This window comes from Bombina bombina, chromosome 10, assembly GCF_027579735.1.
Source record: "Bombina bombina isolate aBomBom1 chromosome 10, aBomBom1.pri, whole genome shotgun sequence".
NCBI classification, from domain to species: Eukaryota; Metazoa; Chordata; class Amphibia; order Anura; family Bombinatoridae; genus Bombina; species Bombina bombina.
Genome location: NC_069508.1, coordinates 16,626,878 through 16,648,274, shown reverse-complemented (window position 1 = coordinate 16,648,274; position 21,397 = coordinate 16,626,878). Strand labels below are relative to the sequence as shown.

The 21,397-nt window shown below is 35.1% G+C and overlaps 1 protein-coding gene across 1 annotated transcript in view; it reads right to left on the bottom strand.

The window, feature by feature from the left end:
- LOC128641237 (uncharacterized) overlaps positions 1-20,674 on the bottom strand; it is a 121,865-nt gene extending 101,191 nt beyond the window's left edge. The window contains exons 1-9 of the mRNA XM_053693824.1: positions 20,570-20,674; positions 20,255-20,273; positions 15,620-15,886; positions 11,741-11,995; positions 10,845-11,114; positions 9,933-10,193; positions 7,089-7,349; positions 2,974-3,234; positions 822-1,082 (exon numbers count right to left, since the gene is read on the bottom strand). Coding sequence (XP_053549799.1) covers positions 822-1,082; positions 2,974-3,234; positions 7,089-7,349; positions 9,933-10,193; positions 10,845-11,114; positions 11,741-11,995; positions 15,620-15,886; positions 20,255-20,273; positions 20,570-20,644 — 1,930 coding nt within the window. The 5' untranslated portion in view covers positions 20,645-20,674. The remainder of the gene's footprint in view (positions 1-821; positions 1,083-2,973; positions 3,235-7,088; positions 7,350-9,932; positions 10,194-10,844; positions 11,115-11,740; positions 11,996-15,619; positions 15,887-20,254; positions 20,274-20,569) is intronic.
- Positions 20,675-21,397: the final 723 nt, after the last annotated feature.

Genomic DNA, 21,397 nt, shown 5'->3' with positions numbered 1-21,397 from the left:
ATGTGTATGGGTGCATCTATCTCTCTCTCTCTCTATATATATATATATATATATATATATATATTTATGTATTTATATAAGTATCAATGTATTTTCAAGTGCATATGTGTATCTATATGTATATGTGTGTGTATATATGTATGTGTGTATATGTGTCTCTGTGTGTATGTGTGTAATTATAAGTACATTTGTGTATCTTTATGCTTATCTATATAAGTATATGTGTTTATATGTGCATATATCTATAAGTGCATATGTGTGTATGTGTGTCTATTTGAAAATATATATCTATATGCATATGTGTGTATCTATACGTATATCTATGTGTGTATGTGTGTACCTATATGTGTATCTATATACATATGCATGTATCTATAAGTGTATCTATGTGTGTATGTGTACCTATATGTGTATCTATATGCATGTGTGTGTATCTATAAGTGTATCTATGTGTGTATGTGTACCTATATATGTATCTATATGCATATGTGTGTATCTATAAGTGTATATGTGTGCATGTGTACCTATATTTGTATCTATATGCATGATTGTATCTATATGGGTGTATGTGTGTCTATGTGTGTATTGGTATCTATATGCATATGTGTTTATCTATATGGGTGTCTATGTGTATATAGGTATCTATATGCATATGTGTTATCTATATGGGTGTATGTGTCTCTATGTGTATATAGGTATTATATGCACATTTGTGTATCTATAAGTGCATATATGTATCTACATGTGTGTATATGTCTATGTGTGTATTTATATATAATAGTGCACCCATGGGTCTGGTCTGTGGAAGAAGATTTTGTTACCTGTCCGGATCTCAGTAAGGGGACTCGGAGCACTGTCACATTGGTCATTAGATGCCGTTACAAACACACTGAATATCTGACCACATGGCAGGTCAGTAAAGGAACAGCCCAGGTCAAATGATTTACAGGTGTATTCAGGTAAGTCTTTGGCATTGGCATGAACTGTATACGAAATGGCTCCCTCACTGTATTCCCATTGGATGAGGCTGGAGTGGTCAACACAGTCAGTCAGGGCTGTAATATGTCTGGGTGCACAAGGACCTAGGAACAAGGAAAGTGAGTTATGGCTATAATTTCTATTACAATTTTCTGCTTCAGTCACAAAAATAATTGTATTCTCTCCATATAACCCTCCTTATAACTTCACCTCACCCCATATAACTCTCCCTATAACTCTTCCTATTGATCCATATAACCATCCCTATAACTCTGCCTATTGCACAATATAACCCTCATTATAACTCTTCCTATTACACCATATAATCTTACCTATAGCTCCTCCTATTGCCCTGTTTAACCCTCCCTATAACTCCTCTTACTGCACCATATAACCCTCCCTATAACTCCTCCTATTGCACCATATAACCCTACCTATAACTCCACCTATTGCACCATATAACCCTCCCTATAACTCCTCCTATTGCACCATATAACTCTCCCTATAACTCCTCCTATTGCTCCATATAACCCTCCCTATAACTCCTCCTATTGCACCATATAACCCTCCCTATAACTCCTCCTATTGCACCATATAACCCTCCCTATAACTCCTCCTATTGCACCATATAACCCTCCCTATAACTCCTCCTATTGCACCATATAACCCTCCCTATAACTCCTCCTATTGCACCATATAACCCTTCCTATAACTCCTCCTATTGCACCATATAACCCTCCCTATAACTCCTCCTATTACACTATATAACCCTCCCTATAACTCCTCCTATTGCACCATATAACCCTCCCTATAACTCTTCCTATTACACTATATAGCCCTCCCTATAACTACTCCTATTACACCATATAACCCTCCCTATAACTCCTCCTATTGCACCATATAACCCTCCCTATAACTCCTCCTATTGCACCATATAACTCTCCCTATAACTCCTCCTATTGTGCCATATAACTCTCCCTATAACTCCTCTTATTGTGCCATATAACCCTCCCTATAACTCCTCATATTCTACCATATAACCCTCCCTATAACTCCTCCTATTGTACCATATAACCCTCCCTATAACTCCTCTTATTGCACCATATAACCCTTCCTATAACTCCTCCTATTGCACCACATAACCCTCCCTATAACTCCTATTGTACCATATAACCCTCCCTATAACTCCTCCTATTGCACCATATAACCCTCCCTATAACTCCTCCTATTGCACCATATAACTCTCCCTATAACTCCTCCTATTGTGCCATATAACTCTCCCTATAACTCCTCTTATTGTGCCATATAACCCTCCCTATAACTCCTCCTATTCTACCATATAACCCTCCCTATAACTCCTCCTATTGTACCATATAACCCTCCCTATAACTCCTCTTATTGCACCATATAACCCTCCCTATAACTCCTCCTATTGCACCATATAACTCTCCCTATAACTCTTCCTATTGCACCATATAACCCTCCCTATAACTCCTCCTATTGCACCATATAACCGTCCCTATAACTCCTCCTATTGCACCATATAACTCTCCCTATAACTCTTCCTATTGCACCATATAACCCTCCCTATAACTCCTCCTATTGCACCATATAACCCTCCCTATAACTCCTCCTATTGTACCATATAACCCTCCCTATAACTCCTCTTATTGCACCATATAACCCTCCATATAACTCCTCCTATGATACCATATAACCCTCCCTATAACTCTTCCTATTGTACCATATAACCCTCCCTATAACTCCTCCTATTGTACCATATAACCCTCCCTATAACTCCTCCTATTGTACCATATAACCCTCCCTATAACTCCTCTTATTGTACCATATAACCCTCCCTATAACTCCTCCTATTGTACTATATAACCCTCCCTATAACTCCTCCTTTTGCCTATAAAACACCTCCCTATAAACACGTATAAATACTATGCCTAATGACACATCTCTGTATTGGCTGGTACAGCTTCTCCCTACCTGTCACCACCTCTTTGCTGTTACTCATGGTGCTCGGACATGAATTGTCGTAGGCGACTACAGCAACAGACAAGCTCTCCCCACACTGCAGCCCCATAATCTTGCAACTGGTGTTCAGTGATGTGCAGTTATATGTGGTCCCACTGCTGCCCAGCGCTGTTGCCATATAGTAAAGGGCTCCCTCTGATTGTGCCCATGAAACAAGGAGGCTGCTGTCCTGGCAACTGGAATTGGCCATCAGGATAGAGGGGTCACAGGGAGCTGTGTGGGATAATGGACATAGGTCAATATAAGGAACAAGTACAAACTCAATCTCATTAGAAAAGCCATATTTGTATAATATGCTCTGTGGCTCCTTGTTCTCTGTTATACCGGCTAAATAGTTCAGAAAGGACCTCAAAACCTGGCTCTTCCGCTGAACGCCCATCCCCTCCCCCCTCCTCCTATCCTCTTCCCTTAGCGCCTTGAGACCCTCACGGGTGATTAGTTTGCGCTCTATAAGTACCCAATAGATAGATAGAAATAGACCTTCAGGTCTTGAGAACCGCTAGGAGGAAACATTGTGCTGTACTGATATAAACATCCACTAAAAAGTACCACAGCCCACTACAGTAATATACTCTCTGGGATATCGGGACTATCCTTTTCCTGCAAGTATATGTCTAAATACATTTCTGGCACTAGATTTGAAACAAATTAAAGGGACAGTCTAATCAAACATAAACTTTCATTATTCAGATACGGCAAGTAATTCTAAACAACTTTCCAATTTGCTTTCATCATCAAATTTGTTTTTTTTTCTCTTGGTATTCTTAGTTAAAAGCTAAACCTAGGTTGGCTCATACGCAAATTTCTAAGCCCTTGAAGGCCGCCTCTTATCTGAATGCATTTTGACATTTTTTTCACAACTAAAGGGCGTTAGTTAATGTGTGCCATATAGATAACATTGTGCTGACGCCGTGGAGTTAACTATGAGTGAGCACCAATTGGCTAAAATCTGTCAAAAGAACTGAATTAGGGGGCAGTCTGCAGAGGCTTAGATACAAGGTAATCACAGAGGTAAAACATATATTAATATAAATGAGATAAGGGGCAGTCTGCAGAGGCTTAGATACAAGGTAATCACAGAGGTAAAACATATATTAATATAAATGAGATAAGGGGCAGTCTGCAGAGGCTTAGATACAAGGTAATCACAGAGGTAAAACATATATTAATATAAATGAGATAAGGGGCAGTCTGCAGAGGCTTTGATACAAGGTAATCACAGAGGTAAAAAGTGTATTAAAGGGACACTGTACCCAAAATATTTCTTTTGTGATTCAGTTTGAGCATGAAATTTTAAGCAACTTTCTAATTTACTCCTATTATCAATTTTTCTTCGTTCTCTTGCTATCATTATTTGAAAAAGAAGGCATCTAAGCTTTTTTTGGTTTCAGTACTCTGGACAGCACTTTTTTATTGGTGGATGAATTTATCCACCAATCAACAAGGACAACCCAGGTTGTTCACCAAAAATGGGCCGGCATTTAAACTTACATTCTTGCATTTCAAATAAAGATACCAAGAGAATGAAGACAATTTGATAATAGGAGTAAATTAGAAAGTTGCTGTGTTGGTTATGCAAAACTGGGGAATGGGTAATAAAGGGATTATCTATATTTTAAACAATAAAAATTCTGGGGTAGACTGTCCCTTTGAGGTTTTGTAGCATTTGTCTTTTGTTGTTTTTTTTTAATGCAACATTTTTGGTAATTTAAAGGCAAAACACAGATCCTATATTTGTTTTTTACATGATTATGTATTTGTGTTCTGTGTAATACAAATACAATGTTTAGATATTATGCTACTGTTGCAATGTTTTGAGATATGTTACCAAACCCATTCTTGTAGCAATAAAGGAACAAAGATTCTGAGGTCTATCCCCAAAGCTGTAACTTTTCACCCAACAAAAAATGTCAGATGAGGTCAGTTTAACTGGGGAATGCCAAGGGCTGCAAAAGTCTATAACTCAAGCTGCTGCTGCCAAAAACTGAAACAGACTTTAGGTAAATTAGGTCTCGTTTCCAATGAGCCATGAATGGTTTTTCACACTATCTAAAAAAAAAAAAAAACTGCTGTCACAAAGCATTTTATTATCGACAGTTTCCAGCGGCGCATTTTCCACCATTACTGGCAGCTGCTGAAAAATTATGCGTCCCATAGAAAATAATAGAAGCCACAAAGGGCAAAATTACACCCGGTTTCCAAACAGGTAAAACACTGTCAGAAGCTGTCGCTAAATTCGCAAACATTACGGCATGCTCCACTGGGTGTAAAAGTGAAAAAAATTAGCTTTTGTTAACTAGTTCTCATTTAGATATTAGTTTGCAAACAATGCAAGTGTTTTACCGTATACATTTATTGTTATTTGTAGCGCAGGACCAGGTATTGGACGAGTTGGAGTAAAGTTCTTTATTAAATATAAATATGTATATAATCAAGAACATATCTCCAGAATTCTATGTAGGCCTATGCCTATGGCAGCACTAAATATTACATTTATCAATACATTTAAAAATATGTTTTTCCTTAAATAAAACAACATTTCAAAAATTTAATGTATCTTTGTTTTGTGACCTACAAAAGTCAGCAATTGAAAAACGGCCAGTGTGTGACTGATATATGCTGGCCCTTAAGTGTTTTTTGAAGGTGGAACATACCTGAGAAAATTGTATCATGAGCCAAATGGTCATATGAATGGATATTTCACCGGCAGTTTGGCCCAAAAACAAGAATTTAAAAAAAATTCTAAAAAGTTATGATAAAGGCATCTGTGTTTTTTCTTTAAACATATAATACATATATGTTGCAATTAAAAGCCACAGCTTAATGCAAACAACCTGGTCAACAACAAGTGCTAAATGTAACTTTTACAGTGTCAGGTCGGGTTACCATAGCAACAAACCTGCTATGTCGCTTTTTTTTATCGAATCCGACATTGGTTGGAAGCATTAACGGAATGTTAACTTACACATACACGAAAAGAGCGACTGCGCAAAATATTTCTATGGAATCTTGGTGCTAAAATTGAGCCGTAAACTACTTTTAGCTGTCGGCCACTTCGGTAGCTTACGGCTCCATTTATACCGACTCAACAGCAGAGCCTGAAATTTTCTCAGTTTTAAAGAACTTGCTGTAATGTGCTCGTGCATTTTATTATTGTTCTATTGCTTGTTAAATACATAGATAAAACCAGCCACAGAGCAACAATGCCTTACTGGGAGCTAGGTGCGCACACCTTGTGAGCCAGTGACAATGTGCATATGTGTGTAGCCACCAATAATCAGCTAGCCCTCAACTAATTGCTGCTCCTGAGCCTCCCTAAGTGTGATTTTCAATAAAGGATTCCAAGAGAACAAAGCAAATGAGATAATACAATTAAATTGAAAAGTCTGTTACAATTGCTGCTCTGAGTCATAACATTATCATTTTGACTTGCATGTCCCTTTAAAACACAATGTTAAATCTACAGTGCAGTGATATTACATTATAAATGACATAAAAATAATATGAAACTAAAATGATATTCAATATTTCATTACAAATTCTTATTTTTACTGTGGATAAAAAGAAAACATATTTTATGGGGAACTCAGTTTGGGGTTTAATGTCTCTTTATATTGAATTTAATCCTGATCTATGATTAAAGGGACACTAAACCCACATTTGTTCTTTCATGATTTAGATAGAGTAGCAATTTTAAGTAACTTTCTAATTTACTCCTATTATCTATTTTTCTTTGTTCTCTTGTATCTTTATTTAAAAAGCAGGAATATAAAGCTTAGGAAAAGGCCCATTTTTGGTTCAGCACCTGGGTTGCGCTTGCTTATTGAGTAGCCAAATGTACCCACCAATAAGCAAACACTATCCAGGGTGCTGAACCAAAAATAGGCCGGCTCCTTTGCGTAGATTTCTGCTTTATCAAATAAAGATAGCAAGAGAATGAAGAAAAATTGATAATAGGATTAAATTACAAAGTTGCTTAAAATTGCTGCTTTATCTGAATCATGAAAGAACAAATTTGGGTTTAGTGTCCCTTTAAGCTTTGACTGTGGCGCATGTGCACTTCTCACCAGTTTGTACTTTGATGCCAGGACTGCTAGTACCATTTGTGGTTCCATCAAAGGCAGAAACACTCATGACATACTCCATTCCGCACATCAGGTTTAAAAAGAAGCAGTTGGTGTCCTGGTTGGAACATTCTACTTTGTTGCCATCCAAGGCAAGCGCAGACGCTGTATATTTAAGGGCCCCTTTAACTGGATTCCAGTACAGACTAACAGTGTTGATCTCGCAGTCACGTACAACGGTGACATTCTCCGGGGAGCACGGGGCTGTGAGAAGAAAAAAGCGAAAACAACTACAACTGAAAGAATAACAAACCCTTAATGAGACACAACTTGTTCAATATGATTAAAACAAAAAGTCATTACTGGCTGTTCTTTTTTCTACTTACCAGAAGATGATTGGTTTTATTAAAGATATATTATAGGAGAAAGTTTGTAGTTTTTGCTCCTAAAAACCATAATTTGTGCAAACTTTTCATGTTAAATTTTATTTTCAGAATCAGCTTCTAAATGAACATTGCACCTGGGTACCAATTCACTAAAGCTCTTAGCCAAGGCTAAATTATCTAAAAAGATCCGCCAGGGCTTTCAGGACTTTCACAGGATTTTCTATCTGTAAATGTTACTTTTTATTGCAAGTTGTGTATCTCGCTAAGGTGCGTATCCTACATTTCTGTTTGCAATGGAAAGAGATATATATTACTATATATAGCTCAGTTAAATAAGCAGTTTAAAAAGCATGAAGTGTAATGCAACAATGTTTTTCCTCATTTCATGTAATTTAGCACTTGTGGATTTTCTTATTCTCAGAACGGCTGATTTATCAAGGCTAACCCTGCTACATGTGTTTCCCTAAGTGACTTTAATGGTAAGGAACTTTATACTAAAATGTGAGAGTGGCTAGCCTTCTTTTCTGCCAAGATTGGCTCCTCCGAATGTGGTGATTGGTGGCGTTTGGGTATGAAAAACAATTATATTTAATATACACAGTAAAAACGTATTCACTGTACCAGAAGGTAAAAAAAAGCAATGCTTACATTACTCTTCTATTAAAAAAATATTCTCACAGCTGATGTGAGTGGAATGAACAGGGGCGTGTCTAAAATGTATAACAGGTCTCATTGTATTTACTGTAAGCATATTATGCTGCAGATCTCACTGATTTATCTTGGCAAATGTAAGCTGGTGAGATTGTTTTAAAAATACACAATGCACTAATTACTGGTTAAAAAATGTATATGAAACTAGTAGCAAATGTTCAGTAAAGTACACAGAAAAAAACACAAATTTGTTTGTGTAAAAAAATGTAATTAGTGGTGGGTGCTACCTGTCATATTTGGTCCCCCTGGGAGATTTTCTATTCCAGAGAGAGTCATTACTTCTATGTGAGGCATCTCGCTAATCACTGAGACACAATGAGGACTACCCATGCGAAGGTCAGCGTGATACTTCTCTCCATGCTGATGAAATTTAGAGAATCAGGCCCAGATTAGAAGTTTGATGACATTTTCTATGTATCTGACTGCAGCAGCAATTTGAGCCCAATAACAGGAATGACGGATCTAAGGCACCAACGCCCAATGTAATAATAATGCTGGTGCGTTACCCTGGGTTTCCACCATACTATTTCATTTAATTAGCGGCAGTTGTAGCATTTAATTATTTCATTTTGTTGTAAGCCCATATACAGTGCACTTCATGAATTGACTTCAATGGGGGATATTTATCAAAGGTATGTCGGACCTGATCTGACAGTGTGGATCAGGTCCGACAGACCTCGCTGAATGCTGAGAGCAATATGCTCTCCATATTCAGCATTGCACCAGCAGCTCTTGTGAGCTGCTGGTGCAACGCCGCCCCCTGCAGACTCGCGGCCAATCGTCCGCCAGCAGGGGGGTGTCAATCAACCCGATCGTACTCAATCGGGTTGATTTCTGGCGATCTCTGTCCGCCTGCTCAGAGCAGACGGACAGGGTATGGAGCAGCAGTCTTTAGACCGCTGCTTCATAACTGCTGTTTCTGGTGAGTCTGAAGACTCGCCAGAAACACGGGCCCTCAAGCTCCGTCCGGAGCTTGATAAATGGGCCTCAATGTATTTATACAGTTTAAAATGATACAAGGTGCAATAAAACATTAGGATACGTAGTAGGATACAATTTCTCTCCTAGGGTTTCCAACTGTCATCGTTATCTATCAGAGCATAATGTGATCATTACGACTGGACCTGATGATTAAGAACTCGCCGGTATAGAGAGAAATCTCATCAATTCTTTGGGGCTATTTCTGAACATTATTTTGCAATATAGGTGTCTCTCCTTCACACCCAGAACTCTGCATAGAGAGATAAACAACTCTCAAGAAAAAATTCCCTTTTAAAAAGTCTTTCAGGGACCTCGCGGTACTGACGAAGCGTATTAGATCATCTCGCTGGAGCGGAGAGCTTTAGGTCATCAGCTTCTATGTGACTAATACATTCTCGCAGCAGCATACAGATATTGTACAGAGGGTTCTCAAGCAAACATGATACGTGTTGTGTGAGTAGACAATGAGACATGGTCTTATTAAGTTATCCGTCAGCAGATTTAAAGGGTCAGTCCCAACAGGTGCTAAGTCAGTAACATTATAAGCATATTACCCTGAGGTGTTCACTGACTTATTGGTGTCTGGGAGGGGATTTTTGTCCTTATATCTAAGCAGAAGAAAACAGTGTGTAAAATAATGTGTAGCTCATGTGTACAGTGCTCCCTCCTGCTAAACATATTGTCACTAATAGGTCTGAACTATGTATCCCCCCCATGACATGGGGCATAACAGAATCTACTAAGTGACCTGGAGTGCAGATAAAAGTACCTGTCGCCAGCGTTATGTTTCCACTCATGTTGTTACTGCAGCTCTCAGTTTCTGCAGTGACGCTGACTGAGTATTTCTGCTCACACAGGAGTCCCTGAATCTCACAGCTGCTAGAGGACGTGTTACAGCGCACCTCATGCGCATGCTCTGATTTGGCACTGGCCACGTAAAATGAAGCTCCAACACTGGAATGCCAGGACACCACTGCAGATGCCACATTACTGGAGTAGAGCACTGTGAGGTCACGTGGGGCATCAAGTGCTGGGAGGAACAAAAAAAAGAAAAATACAGATATGTACTGTATAGATACATAGATACTGTATAAATACATAGATAGATACATAGATAGATACATAGATACTGTATAAATACATAGATAGATACATAGATAGATACATAGATACTGTATAAATACATAGATAGATACATAGATAGATACATAGATACTGTATAAATACATAGATAGATACATAGATACATAGATACTGTATAAATACATAGATAGATACATAGATACTGTATAAATACATATATAGATACATAGATAGATACATAGATACTGTATAAATACATAGATAGATACATAGATACTGTATAAATACATAGATAGATACATAGATAGATACATAGATACCGTATAAATACATAGATAGATAGATAGATAGATAGATAGATAGATAGATAGATAGATAGATAGATACTGTATAAATACATAGATAGATAGATAGATAGATAGATACTGTATAAATACATACATAGATAGATAGATAGATAGATAGATAGATGGATAGATACTGTATAAATACATACTGTAGATAGATAGATACTGTATTATAGACAGATAGATAGTTAGATAAATAGATAGATAGATAGACAGACAGACAGATAGATCTGATGAACCAAAAGACTCACTTCCGGTCACATGCAGCACACGGTTTTCCTCCCCAGCTGTATAAAACCAATTGTACGACACCATTGCAAAAATATATTTAGTGCAGGGAAGCAGGTTAGTTAGGATTATATTAGTTGACGTGGTTTTCCTGATTACAACCAGCATGTTGGGTGGTCCTTGTTCATAGATGTAGATTCCATACATTAGAGCATTCTTGACACTTGACCATGTTAATTCCACTGAGTAGCTTGATACAGGAATTAGTGTGATGTTGACTGGTGGGGGAGTCACTGCACAGATAAACAGAGATATAATCTGATTGGTCAGTTCTCTAGAGATGTGCAGATGGTTACACTGATATACAACATCACCTAATACTGGCCCAGACTTCATTGTTGTTGTAAACTGGTGGTAACTACAGTAAAGTCTATAGAGAGGTTGGTAAAGGTGTAGTTTAGTGTTCTAAATTCAGAGGGTACCACATCCCGATGTGGGTGGGGCGACTATGGATAGGTTCCCATCGGTGGTTGCGGCACCCAGGAATGATTAGAAAAGTCTGTACTGTGGATGAATCACCATTTGAGACCCAGTACCAGCTCAGCTGACTTACATTGGTGCCCTAATAAAATAATGACAATCAGGGGCTATGCAATAGGTCATGTGACTAGGTCATGTGACATCAGGCAGGTACATACATGTGAGAGCCAGTACCAGCTCAGCTGACTACATTGGTGCCCTAATAAAATGATGACAATCAGGGGCTATGCAATAGGTCATGTGACTAGGTCATGTGACATCAGGCAGGTACATACATGTGAGAGTCAGTACTAGCTCAGCTGACTACATTGGTGCCCTAATAAAATGATGATAATCAAGGGATATGCAATAGGTCATGTGACATTAGGCAGGTACATACATGTGAGAGCCGTCATGCTTTTACTGGCTGCGCTTGATCCTGCAGAGTTCACAGCGTATAATGTCAGGCTGTAGACAGTTGAGGGCTGTAGTCCCACCACGGTACAGTTGAGGGTGCTGTGCGTCTGATTGATGCTCTCTGATCCCAGTGTTATCAGCAGAAAGTAGTAATTGGCTCCCACCTGTGCTGCCCATGTGACTGTGATCTCCGAGCTGGAGATACCACTGGATGAGATGATCTGGGGAGTCGCTGGCACTGAGAGATAAAGGCAAAACAATTACTAATCTCTTACCCACAATACCAATAGTAATAATGTACTGAGTTTTGTTCTGTTGTTAAAGGGATCTGAAACACAATTTATTTATTTCAGGATTCAAATAGGCCAAATCATTATACACAGATTTCCAATTTACTTCTATTATCAAATGTGCTTTGTTCTCCTGGTATCCTTTACTGAAGGGGCAGCAATGCAGTACTGGGAGCTAGCTGAGCACATCTGGTGAGCCAATTAATAGAGGCATATATGTGCAGACACCAATCAGCAGCTAGCTCCCAGTATTGCTGCTCCTGAGCCTATCTAGGTCTGCTTTTTAGCAAAGGATACTTAGGTCAGGAAAGTTTAATTCTGACTTTACTGTACCTGTTTAAATGTAATGTAAAGCTAACAGGAAGTGCATGACTGTGTCCTGGGACTCTAGTGTTCATTGGCTGACAGGGACGGCTCATACAGAAAAGACTAGTTTTATTCAGCACAGGAACGTCTGTTTTTTTTTTTTTTTTTTAAAAAGCCCTGTGATACATTCTGAAGTACTTTGTTTTAGATGGTGCCGAACATTTATCACTTAAAGGGACATTTTTTATTTCATGATGTAGATAGAACATGTTAGGTGCTCATGGTATTCTGTGTTAAAAAGCATACATTGGTAGGCAGTGTGCACATTGTCAGAACTATATTACAACTGTTTGTACACACACTGCTGCCATCTATTGGTCTCATGAGTGTACAACATTGTTAAAAGCATTCTGCATAAAGTGCTCTGAACACATGCACCTTACTGAGCCTACTTGTGTTCTGTTCAACTAAGGATACCAAGAGAACAAAGTAAATTTGATAATAGAAATACTGAGTTTCATATCCCTTATAGCTAAGTCAAATTTATGGGGCAGTGTACTATAACATTGTTTTCCCTTTAATGTGCAGAGTGTAAAATGTGTGAGAAATTGCTCTTTTTTGTTTATGTTTGTACATGAAATATCTGGTTTTGTTCTTTAAAACCACAACTCATTACAATGGGTTTAGCTTGCAGGGAAATCAGATCTTGTTTTATCACTTTCTGTACACACAAATGCGTCCTTATCACATATCTGTCTGTATACCAAAGCTCAGTTCTTAGAGAGAATGATTAAAAACTTGCATTTTATTACTAAGCTCTCCCACACCCACAGAGAGTGGAGTTTTTTTCTGCAAACTATGTTTACACAGCTTTTCTATAGCCAATACTTGTGTATAAAAAGTTTCAGTATAGGTATTATTACCACAGACAAAATCTGCTATTTCAAATGCTGATATAAAGGCAAAGGAGCTATTTGTGAACAATTGAATACACTTTAAAAACTAAACTGGATCATTGGGAGCAAATTAAAGGACAGAAAAAATAGGTAAAACTGTCCCTTTAAAACTGTTTAACACAAAGAACATGTTTGTTACAATAGGACAGACTGCCTGCAAAGCCTTATTGGTTGCCGTGACTCTCTCCGCCAGCATAAAAATGTGTTGGTGATCCATTTCAGATAACAAAAATCTGTAATAGTTAGAATAATAATAATCTGAAATAAACAAAAATGACTAAAGCTCAGATTATAAGTAGCGCTTTTAATGATAATGCGGGACGCAATATCTCTGGACTGAGCTAACATTAGCGTGCAACTTGATACTTGTCCATACTTTTAATGAATATTACAAATGCGCTAACTTGTTCTCAGATTACAAGTTATAGTTTGCGCTCGAGCAAAAACCAAAACTGCGCTAAAATATTTAGCGTAATTTCAGACCTAAAGTAAACTGTAAATAAATGTTCCAAACCACATTAAAATAAACTATTTCACACATATATACATTTTTTCAATAAAAAAAATATGTAATTTGAATATTAATAAAAACGTTTTAAAATAGTTAAAAGGGATAGAGGTTATGAACAAGATAGGTTCTGTAGGTTTGTTCTTAAGCTGAATTTGGACGTAAGTTGGAACAGGCGCTATTTTTAGGTGAAACTCTAGCCAAACATTTTTCTAGTTTTGGATAGCATAGGGAAAAGTTTGTTTTGCTATCTGTGCCCATGTTCAGGAAATTTCACATCACATTCTTTCCTTGTGATGATTTGATTTTGAGTATTTTGGGTTATGCTGGAAAGAAGGATTGGCGCTAAAGCTTCATTTTCTCCGTTTGTAAGTACGAGTTGTACTTAAGTCGGATGTCTGTAACCCAGGGACTGCCTGTATATACAGTATATATATATATCTATACTATAATTGCGTTTGTAAGCTAACACTCCCTAAATTAACCCCAATACTAAGTTACAATTAAAATAATAAAACCTAACATTAAAGTGAATGTAAAGTTTCATCAAGTAGTGCCCGGTTTTTAAAAATACTATTAAAAACAGGGGCACTTTCATTGATGAAACTTTACATTGCACCATATTTGTAGAAATACTTACCTCTTCATCTTGAAAGCCGCTCCAGCCGTCGCAAGCCTTTTCCTACGTCAGCAATGACAATTCCGGCATGTTCCAATCATGGCTTCCCCCCCCCCCCCGGGGGAAGCATTACCTAAAGCAACGCCGTTATTAGAGGAAGGCCGGAATCGTCATTTCTGACGTAGGAAGAGGCTTGCAGCGGGCTGGCAAAGCGCTGGATCAGCTTTCAAGACGAAGAGGTAAGTATTTCTATAAATATGGTACAATGTAATGTTTCATCAATGAAAGTGCACCTGTTTTTTAATAGTATTTTTAAAAACCGGGCACTACTTGATGAATCTTTACATTCACTTTAAATTACAAAAATTTTTTATCTAAAATTATAAAAAATAATAAACACTCCTTAAACTAAACTACCAATAGCCCTTATCATGATGTCAGTTTGGCGCCTTTTTTGACAGGAAGAAGGAGGTACCTGTTTGTGTTTCACTCTATTTAAGCACGGTTTGTGTGTGTTATTTGTGTTCTGAAGAAGGGGAGTTTTGTTCCCCGAAACGTCAATAAATTTGACTAATTGTTTTGAAGAAAACCTGGTTTGCCTCTGAATTTGTTGAAGCTTGCTATATATATATATATTTAAAAATAAAAATAAGATTTTCTTCGATGTGAAGAATATAGGAATTTCAAGTATTTCTAATTCACTTCTGTTTTAGAACAGTTGGTCTAACGCAGTGTCAGGTTTGCAAGAGAGCGATAACTGTTAGATTTTTTAGTGTGCCCCTTAGAAGCCTATGGAGAGAACGTGTTAGTGATATCCAAAGTCCTGAATTTAGCGCACCTCAGTCTTTTCGCTCATTCGCTAACGTTTTACTTTTACCTTGTAATGCCCACGCTGCTAATCTGAGACGTGATCATTTTTTACTTTGAGCGCAGTTAGCAAGTGAAACAAGATTAGCGTGGCATTTATAATCTGACCCTATATGTGTTAGTACCAGGCTGGGTTTAGCTATGGCTACAAGTATTTACTTATATCTTTGTGTCTGAGAAGTTCCTGTAACTATAACATCCATTTAGGATGAGTTTTGGAGCTTATGAAACTCATTGCAGAAACTAATAAGAGTTTGAAAGCCCTGTAATGTATAGGCCTCTATATAGAGACAATGTATAGCAGCAATATACTGACCTGTCTGTGACTGTGCCCAGGTTGTCCCCAGCAGTGCACTATTAGCAGAGTAGGATTTCAGTGTCACGTTGTAGAATGTTCCTGCTCGTAGACCCTGCACCGTTCTGTTCCGAGAGGACCCAGTGCTGAAAATACTAACAGCAGGGATGGCTGAATTGTTCACCACTCGCAAATCCAACATAAAATATGACACCTGACTGGAAGTGGAGTTCCAGAAAATCTGAAGCTGAGCGGAGTTGGGACATGTTATGCCAGTGATCTGGAGATCTGCCAATGAAGAAAAGTGTCACCTATACAATGTGCCACTGGTATAATGATCATCAGCATATTATCCCTCTGGCTAGCTGAACTTAACAATCACAGTTATACACATCTCTACACATATACACACATTACATATGCTGTTGCTCGGGGAGTATTTTGGAAGAAGTCTATCTATATTAAATAAGCAGCATTACTATCCGGCAGTCTAAATAACATAACACAAAAAGGTCCATTAATGCAGTTTGTCTATTCCCAAGTTCTAAGCAGTTTTAAATATTTTGCATTCACACTCACACACATGCATACACACACACACACACACACATATGCATATACATGCACACACACATACATATACATGCACACACACATACATATACATACACAAACACATACATATACACAAACACATACATACACACAAACACATACATACACATACACACAAACACATACATACACACACATGCATACACACACATATATACATACATATACACACACATACATATACATACATACAAACATACATACACAGACACACACACACATACATACATACACACACACATATATGCATACACACACATATACATATACACACACACATGCATATACACACACACATGCATACACACACACGCATACACGCACACACACAAACACACATATATACATACACACACATATGCATACATACATGCACACACATGCATACGCACACACATGCATACACACAAACACACATATATACATACACACACACATGCATACACACACATATATACATACACACACACACATGCATACACACACATGCATACACACACACAGATATACACATACACACACATATATACATACACACACACATGCATACACACACATGCATACACACACACAGATATACACATACACACACATACATATACTTACACACACACAGATATACATGCACACACACATGCATACACACACACAGATACTAATAATAATATTCACATTATATATCATATCATACAGAAAAACACATTATATATCATATCATACAGAAAAACACATTATATACCATATCATACATTAACACACATTATATATCATATCATACAGAAAAACACATTATATATCATACATTAACACACATTATATATCATATCATACAGAAAACAAATTATATATCATATCATACAGAAAACACACATTATATATCATATCATGCAGAAACACACATTATATATCATATCATACAGAAACACATTATATATCATATCATACAGAAAGCACACATTATATATCATATCATGCAGAAACACACATTATATATCATATCATACAGAAAACACATTATATATCATATCATACAGAAACACACATTATATATCATATCATGCAGAAACACACATTATATATTATATCATACAGAAAAACACAGTATATATCATATCATGCAGAACACACATTATATATCAAATCATGCAGAAACACACATTATATATTATATCATGCAGAAACACACATTATATATCATATCATGCAGAAACACACATTATATATTATATCATACAGAAATACACATTATATATCATACAGAAACACACATTATATATCATATCATACAGAAAACACACATTATATATCATATCATGCAGAAACACACATTATATATCATATCATACAGAAACACATTATATATCATATCATACAGAAAGCACACATTATATATCATATCATGCAGAAACACACATTATATATCATATCATACAGAAAACACATTATATATCATATCATACAGAAACACACATTATATATCATATCATGCAGAAACACACATTATATATCATATCATACAGAAAACACATTATATATCAAATCATACAGAAACACACATTATATATCATATCATGCAGAAACACACATTATATATCATATCCTACAGAAACACACATTATATATCATATCATATAGAAACACACATTATATATCATATCATGCAGAAACACACGTTATATATTATATCATGCAGAAACACACATTATATATCATATCATGCAGAAACACACATTATATATTATATCATACAGAAACACACATTATATATCATATCATACAGAAAGACACATTAAGTAGAAGAAGCTTCACCTAGGAACCCACATCTTCATGTAATCTATTAATCATGTAATCTATTAATCATTTAATCTATTAATCATTTAAGCTATTAATCATGTAATCTATTAATCATTTAATCTATTAATCATGTAATCTATTAATCATTTAATCTATTAATCATTTAATCTATTAATCATGTAATCTATTAATCATTTAATCTATTAATCATTTAATCTATTAATCATGTAATCTATTAATCATTTAATCTATTAATCATTTAATCTATTAATCATGTAATCTATTAATCATTTAATCTATTAATCATGTAATCTATTAATCATGTAATCTATTAATCATTTAATCTATTAATCATGTAATCTATTAATCATTTAATCTATTAATCATGTAATCTATTAATCATTTAATCTATTAATCATTTAATCTATTAATCATGTAATCTATTAATCATTTAATCTATTAATCATTTAATCTATTAATCATGTAATCTATTAATCATTTAATCTATTAATCATGTAATCTATTAATCATTTAATCTATTAATCATTTAATCTATTAATCATGTAATCTATTAATCATTTAATCTATTAATCATGTAATCTATTAATCATTTAATCTATTAATCATTTAATCTATTAATCATGTAATCTATTAATCATTTAATCTATTAATCATTTAATCTATTAATCATGTAATCTATTAATCATTTAATCTATTAATCATGTAATCTATTAATCATTTAATCTATTAATCATTTAATCTATTAATCATGTAATCTATTAATCATTTAATCTATTAATCATGTAATCTATTAATCATGTAATTTTAAATCCTCAAACTGCATAAAGTAATTGTCATAAATGTAGATATCCCAAAGCAGAAATGTTGAATCTAAAGAAAAAAACAATAATTACAAATAATTGAACGTATATACAAAACTTTTTATTAAATTACTTTTCAGAGAGCAAATATTACTCTCATTTTAAAAATTTTAAAATACAAAGGTTATTATTGAGAAGTTAGGAGGCTTAAGAGTGTGGGTTAATTTATATATATATATTAGACAGAAATGCAGACAGACAAATAGATGATAGATATAGATAGATAGATAGATAGATAGATAGATAGATAGATAGATAGATAGATAGATAGATAGATGACAGAGAGAATGATAGCTAGCTAGTTAGATAGATAGATGATAGATAGATTGATTGATAGATAGATAGACAGACAGACAGACAGACAGACAGACAGGCAGGCAGGCAGACAGACAGACAGACAGACAGATAGACAGATAGATAGATAGATAGATAGATAGATAGGTAAACAATAGTATATGTTAATCTATTAATCTATTAATCATTTAATCTATTAATCATGTAATCTATTAATCATTTAATCTATTAATCATTTAATCTATTAATCATGTAATCTATTAATCATTTAATCTATTAATCATGTAAGATATTAATCATTTAATCTATTAATCATTTAATCTATTAATCATGTAATCTATTAATCATTTAATCTATTAATCATGTAATCTATTAATCATTTAATCTATTAATCATGTAATCTATTAATCATTTAATCTATTAATCATTTAATCTATTAATCATGTAATCTATTAATCATTTAATCTATTAATCATGTAATCTATTAATCATGTAATTTTAAATCCTCAAACTGCATAAAGTAATTGTCATAAATGTAGATATCCCAAAGCAGAAATGTTGAATCTAAAGAAAAAAACAATAATTACAAATAATTGAACGTATATACAAAACTTTTTATTAAATTACTTTTCAGAGAGCAAATATTACTCTCATTTTAAAAAATTTTAAAATACAAAGGTTATTATTGAGAAGTTAGGAGGCTTAAGAGTGTGGGTTAATTTATATATATATATATTAGACAGAAATGCAGACAGACAAATAGATGATAGATATAGATAGATAGATAGATAGATAGATAGATAGATAGATAGATAGATAGATGATAGATAGATAGATAGATAGATAGATAGATGACAGAGAGAATGATAGATAGATAGCTAGTTAGATAGATAGATGATAGATAGATTGATAGATAGATAGATAGATAGATAGATAGACAGACAGACAGACAGACAGACAGACAGACAGACAGACAGGCAGGCAGACAGACAGACAGACAGATAGGTAAACAATAGTATATGTTAATATATATTATGTTTGAATAAGAAATACATTGGATAGATAAACTTACCTTTTTGCCCAGAGGACATCTGAAAGGAAAAACAGAACAAATCCTTTGAAGATAATATGTTTAGATTTAAAACAAAACACAGTATTATTACAACATTAGTGTGCAGTTGTACATTATTACTGTAATGCTTTCTAGCTTTGCACAACTATGATATTTTCATTTTGAATTCTATGAGATTATATTATGCAGGATATGTTATATATTATTGCAGAGATTATAATTCACTGACCCTTACTGTTAAACTAAACCATACAGTTTCTATACTCATATTGAACATATTTAACCTGTAGAACTTATATTCAGAAATAAAAATACCTGGCATAAGAGTGTAACTAGGAACACAGTTGTGTGTAATTTAATCATTTCTTGTATTCTGCGTTGAGTTTTCATGCTCAGCTTGTGAGAAGAGGTTTCAGATAGAATAAGAATTTGTGTCCAACACTTGGGACTGGGATTGGAAATACTATAATATTTATTCTTAACCAATCCTAACACAGAGAGCACTGAAAATGATATTCTGGGTAAGAACCACACCTCTCATTGATAGAAAGTGAGAAAACCTCTGAGAATGGGATGTGGGAAATTGAGAGAGGTTCTTCTGTAAACATTGCACCCTTAACCCATTAGCTGACAGAAGTGTTTTTAAATCCCAGTCTAGCAACCATGAGGTTAATGAATTCAGGGCCTGTTTTTGATAAAGAGATATATACTCACATTTAGATGAGTACAATTAAATTATCTTTTTATTTACATAATCAGAGTATTTACTGTTTTCTCACAGTGTAATATGACAATGAGTTAAATGGTAACAATCTTCTAACAAAACATTAAAGTTTATTTTTATTTTTAAAACATAACACCTATTAACAATTAAATATTCCTTGCTGATATATAACACGGATTCATATGCAAATCATTTATTATGCACTATAATAAAATACCCTATAGGCACCAACTGTCTATAGATTCACCTTCCCTGGCTCAGGGGATGTAGGGTAATTTGTACACCTGACTTCAAACAACCTTATTAAAGGGACAGTATACAACAATTTCCATATAACTGCATGCAATATATACTTCTATAAAGAAGAATATGCACAGATACTGATCTAAAGATCCAGTATAAAACTTTTAAAAATAAAA